This window comes from Morone saxatilis, unplaced genomic scaffold, assembly GCF_004916995.1.
Source record: "Morone saxatilis isolate NCDOM2014 unplaced genomic scaffold, NCSU_SB_2.0 Contig21, whole genome shotgun sequence".
In the NCBI taxonomy this organism is placed as follows: Eukaryota; Metazoa; Chordata; class Actinopteri; family Moronidae; genus Morone; species Morone saxatilis.
This window is the reverse complement of record NW_023339774.1, coordinates 22,117,674-22,122,578: the sequence shown is the minus strand read 5'-3', so window position 1 is coordinate 22,122,578 and position 4,905 is coordinate 22,117,674. Positions and strand designations below refer to the sequence as shown.

The 4,905-nt window shown below is 35.2% G+C and overlaps 1 protein-coding gene across 1 annotated transcript in view; it reads right to left on the bottom strand.

Moving 5' to 3' along the window:
• Window positions 1-1,714, bottom strand: part of stc1l (stanniocalcin 1, like) — a 3,319-nt gene extending 1,605 nt beyond the window's left edge. The window contains exons 1-4 of the mRNA XM_035667551.1: window positions 1,539-1,714; window positions 422-564; window positions 220-327; window positions 31-134 (exon numbers count right to left, since the gene is read on the bottom strand). Of these exons, the coding sequence (XP_035523444.1) occupies window positions 31-134; window positions 220-327; window positions 422-564; window positions 1,539-1,656 (473 nt within the window). The 5' untranslated portion in view covers window positions 1,657-1,714. The remainder of the gene's footprint in view (window positions 1-30; window positions 135-219; window positions 328-421; window positions 565-1,538) is intronic.
• Between the last annotated feature and the right edge of the window lie 3,191 nt (window positions 1,715-4,905).

The window sequence follows — 4,905 nt, the reverse complement described above, 5'->3', positions numbered from 1 at the left end:
GCTGACAGACAGACAGGTGTGTGTGGTCACCTGTTGGGGAAGTGAGCCGGCACCTGCACCACCTCTCCGATGGCGTCAGGGTTGGTTCGAGCCACAGTGCAGATGTCCAGACTGGTGTAACACTCTTCTTGGACCTTTTTAAACGAGACAAACACTCAGATTGATTTATTGATTATTGATTATTGATTATTATTTATTTAATCTGTTTATTTCACAGACCTCTGCGATCATCCTCTGGAAGATGTTACAGCGGCGGATCGTTTGGAAAACCTTCGATGAGATTCCCTGGGAGATGCAGTGCAGGCTTTTCTTCACAAACGTTTTACCCTGTGGAGAGCGACAGGCACAGGTGAGACAGACAGACAGACAGACAGACAGGTAGGTGGACAGACAGGTGGACGGACAGGACGACAGGACGCACCTCCGTGTTGAAGGTGGCGGCCGTGTGCAGGAAGAGCTCGCAGATTTCGTGCATCCCGTCGGTGTCGCAGGTTGAGTTTTCCAGACAGGAGAAGAATCCGCAGCCGACAGCCACGGCGCCGTTCAAACATCTGGCCACATCAGCTGCACACACACACACACACACACACACAAATACACACTATGTGAACACACAAGCGAGGAAGTTGCAGTCAACCACTAGAATCCACTAAATCCTACACACTGAACCTTTAAGCTAAGCTAATCGTTAGCTTCTGGCATATAAACGATGACGTCTGTCTCCAACTGAACCAGAACATCGACACATTGGAGCCAGAGTCCGCTCAGTGGGGAACCAAATATTAACAAAACTTAACATTATCTTGCTAACTAGGTAGCCAATGTCAGTTGTTAGCTAGTTAGTTAATTAGTAGATAGATACTTTATTTATCCCGAGGGAAGTTCAAGCATTCAGCAGCACACAAACATACATACATTAAAATGAACCTATAGCACAGTAGCCATACATTAAATGAGATAAATTAAACTTTTGCAGAGGAATTTAAAATGTGCAGAGAGAGAAAATAAACTAGAAAAACAGAGATTAAACCTGTGCAGGTAAATTATGTGTTTAGAGGTTAATGTAAACTATGTGCTATGTATATTGTTGGGTAGATTAATCTATAATAATGCATCATAATTTATGAGCTGCTTTATATTTTGTATTAATTATAAATATTCATAATAATATCAATTCAAATATATTAATACATCAAATTAACTAAAGTTATCAAATAAATGTGTAAAAAGTAAAATATCTACACCAGTTTTTCTTGATTACTAATAATCAATATCTGTATCGATCTTTAAGAAGTAACTAAAGATAAATTACAGTAACTGAGTACATATTCACTCTACTGCTGGTTATTTTTACATTTTGACACTAATATTTTCATCTTACTGCAAATATGCATCAGTTTCCTCACTAATAATCAATAATCAATATCCGTATCAGCCCTAAATAAAAGACATATGTCGATCTTTAACAAGTACTGAAGTAAAAGTACTTAGTTACAGTCCAACCAACAGAAGTTCTGAGAACCAGAACCGGGACTCACTCGGGCTGTTGGAGGAGAATCGTGCCCGGCGGGGAGCAGCTTCCTCCGGCAGCAGCTCGAAGCAGGCGGCGGCGCTGAGGCCGAGGAGCAGGAGGAGCAGAGCGGATCCAGGCTGCATGTTGAGTCCCGGTTTGAGGTGGATGATGAAGGTTGTTCTGGTTCGGGTTCCTGTAAGTCCTCCTGAGTCTCACCGTCCCCACCCGGTATTTCTATCCGGTCCTCTGGGCGCCGACCAATCAGAGAGCGCGCCGCTTCCCGTTAATGGTTTATTCATGGGGGTAATTAACCCACACAGATAATTGGATGTTTCCACTCAAACCACAAAGATACAGTTTCCCAGCAGCAGTGAACTCATTTCAAAACAACTGCAGCAGAAATAATAAAGAATAAATAAATAAAAGCCCATAAAAAGTGCCCATAAAGTCAGATTGAGTCCAGATAATAAATATGATATAATAATAAACAGTTTGTTGTGATGGAGAACTCCCATTAATGTTGTTATTCTGCTTTAAATCTGTTATAATGTGTAACTTTCTATAAATAGCAGCAGCAGAAGGAAACAGGAAGACTTTCTGATTCCAGTCACGTCTGTTGGTTTTTCCTGTGATCCGGTTCAGTCGAGCAGAACAGCCGGAACAGTTTTTATTGAGAGACAGCAGGTCCACAACAAACACATTACCCGCCATCTTTGTCCATTAATGACTAAATTTAATGTAGAAACTTAAATACTTGGTTTAGTTTTTATAACTGTATATATTATGAGTAATTATATTTATTACAGCGCTCACTTTGTTGAAAATAAAATAAAATATAATGTTAGAGCCTTTAATGTGCTTTATGTTCCTCCTTTTTTCAAAATAAAAGCACACAGTTATTCAAGATAAATTAATCTAAAATTAGATTGATTTGTTCATAAAACACATTTTTAAAGACTTTCACAGTTTCTATTCTATTATTGTATTTATTCTGTATTTTAATATTTAATTAGATTTTGTTTATCAGGGTGATAATTTTGCTTTGTCTGTTTTTAAAAGGTGCAATATAAGTTTTTATTATTATTACTATTATATAAAATAAGTACAACATTCTCCTGTGATGATGTGAATACACTTCGACAAAAACTATTTAAACTCATCAGAATCTACAACTGTTGCTTAATGAGTGACAGTAATGGATTTCGGTCAGTGTGAATAAACTCATCCATTGTCACTTATCAATAAACTTAATAATTAACTTAATAATGCTTATTGCTCCTAAAGATTGAAAAATACATTTTGTGTCAGATTTGTGTCAGATTTTCTGCAGAAGTCGGTTAAGAGACGCTGCACAGTTAAAGGAAACATAATCAATAATCAATAACAATGTCCAAATCACAGAACGCACAGATTCTTTATTAGTATAAGTAGAATTACTGTTTCTTTATTTCTGTGTTAACTGAATATTGTCTGAATCTCCATGACAACGTCCTGCTGATGCAAAAAGAACAAAAGTAATCAATAATTCACCTCAAACACATTAAAGTCTGTTTTTAAAACGTAATCAGCACAAAGTTCAGATGTGTGTGTGAGAATGTGGTCAAAGTAAAAATACTCATAAACAATCAGGAACAATATATTTTACTTTTTGATGAAGGTAAAATGTTAACAACATAATTTTAATGAAGTTCTGATTCATACTGATTAAATAGAGCTCTTATTTTAATACTCTTCTGTTTCTGTTGGTTTCCACACACACACACACAGCCAGTTTACACCTTAAACTTTATTGATTATTGATTAGGTGTGCAGGCATTAAATACACACTGATGACAAACAGCAGAATTAATCAATAAATACATAAATTTATTACAAATAAATAAATATAAAAACAAACAGGAACACACTGATGACAACAAGCAGCATAGATTCAATTTATTGACAAAAATATAAAAATATTTAAATAATAAACAGATAATATTAATTAATAATTGGTTTATAATGTAGCTGTAAGCAGATATTACATATTTTAATAAATTTTATTGTCAACAGTTATAGAAACTTTTCCTTTAAGAAATTAAGTTTAATTCTGTAAAAGTATTTTTTTTTTATTGCCTCAAATCTTTGCTTTTTTTTAAACCTTCATATTTTTACAGTGTAAAGTTTTTAGTTTGAAGGAGTCGATCCTGAACAAAGGTCAAAGGTCAATAACTGAATTAAAGTCCGCCTGTAGCTACAGTTAAGCTAACGTTAGCTCCAGTACAAAGTTCAAACATTTTAAGTTACATAAACTAAATTTTGTTGAGTTAAAAAGATTCTTTTATTTTATATTTTAAGTGACACTAAATTAGTTTTTTAAGTTTCAGAAATATTCCTGATTAAATAGTTTTTACTTTTGTTTTTTTACAGGACAAATAAAAACTACTAAATTAAATCAGTGTCACTTAAAATGAGTAAAGCTACTTGATCCAGAATGTTCGTTTTACTTAAAATATTTGATTGACAATATATTGAGTTAAATTAACGACCCTGGTTTTACAGTGTCGTTGTGTCGTTTGTCGGAAATGTGGAAAGTGTTTCTCATCTGAGCATTCGTTATCAGTAAACTGTGAGAAAGTCGTTAGTGGAGGCGGCCGCGTTTCCATCGTGTTCACCGGGTTCACCGCAGGAAGCGCTGACCCTCGCCCGGAGGTCAACGGGCTGATAAACATCTCGCCGCCGCTCACGCTTCAGTTTTCATTAACTCCGCCTGCAGCTCTCAAACCAACCAGAGTGGAAGAATAATCACCTGTAAGGCTCGTTAAAGGAGCTCCGTTTATTCCCAGGTAACTTTAATCTTTAATTAATTCCCTGATTCAAACACACAAACACACAAACACACAAAGGCCGACAGCATCTCAGCAAAATGTAACACAAATCTTTTATAAATACGATTTAAACCGTAATGTAAAACCTGATAAAAAAAAACTTTGAGTCACTTATTCACATTAATTAAACTCAAAAATTAATTGTTGAATCTACTCAGTTGTTTTGAGTGAACTTAAAGTTGTTCAGTTGAATGGAATGAATACAATTAACTACATTTATTAACTAAAATAAAACAGGGAACAAGAAGAAGCTGACTGACAATGTGCAACCTTATAAAGTCTCTGTTGGAATATTCAATAAAAGGAATTATGGGGGGAAAAGTCTGAGATTTTCAAAACAAAGTCAACATATTTAAGTTAAAAAGACACTTTGTTTTATTTATCATCATCATTTTAGTATTTTGTAAAATGTAGAGTTTATTCTTTAGATGTTTTATTTTTTTCCCCCTTTGTGTCTGCGTCAGTGTTGTGGTTGTCTGCCAGAAGCTGTCATACATTGACTGTTGATCCAGTCTGAAGCCACAT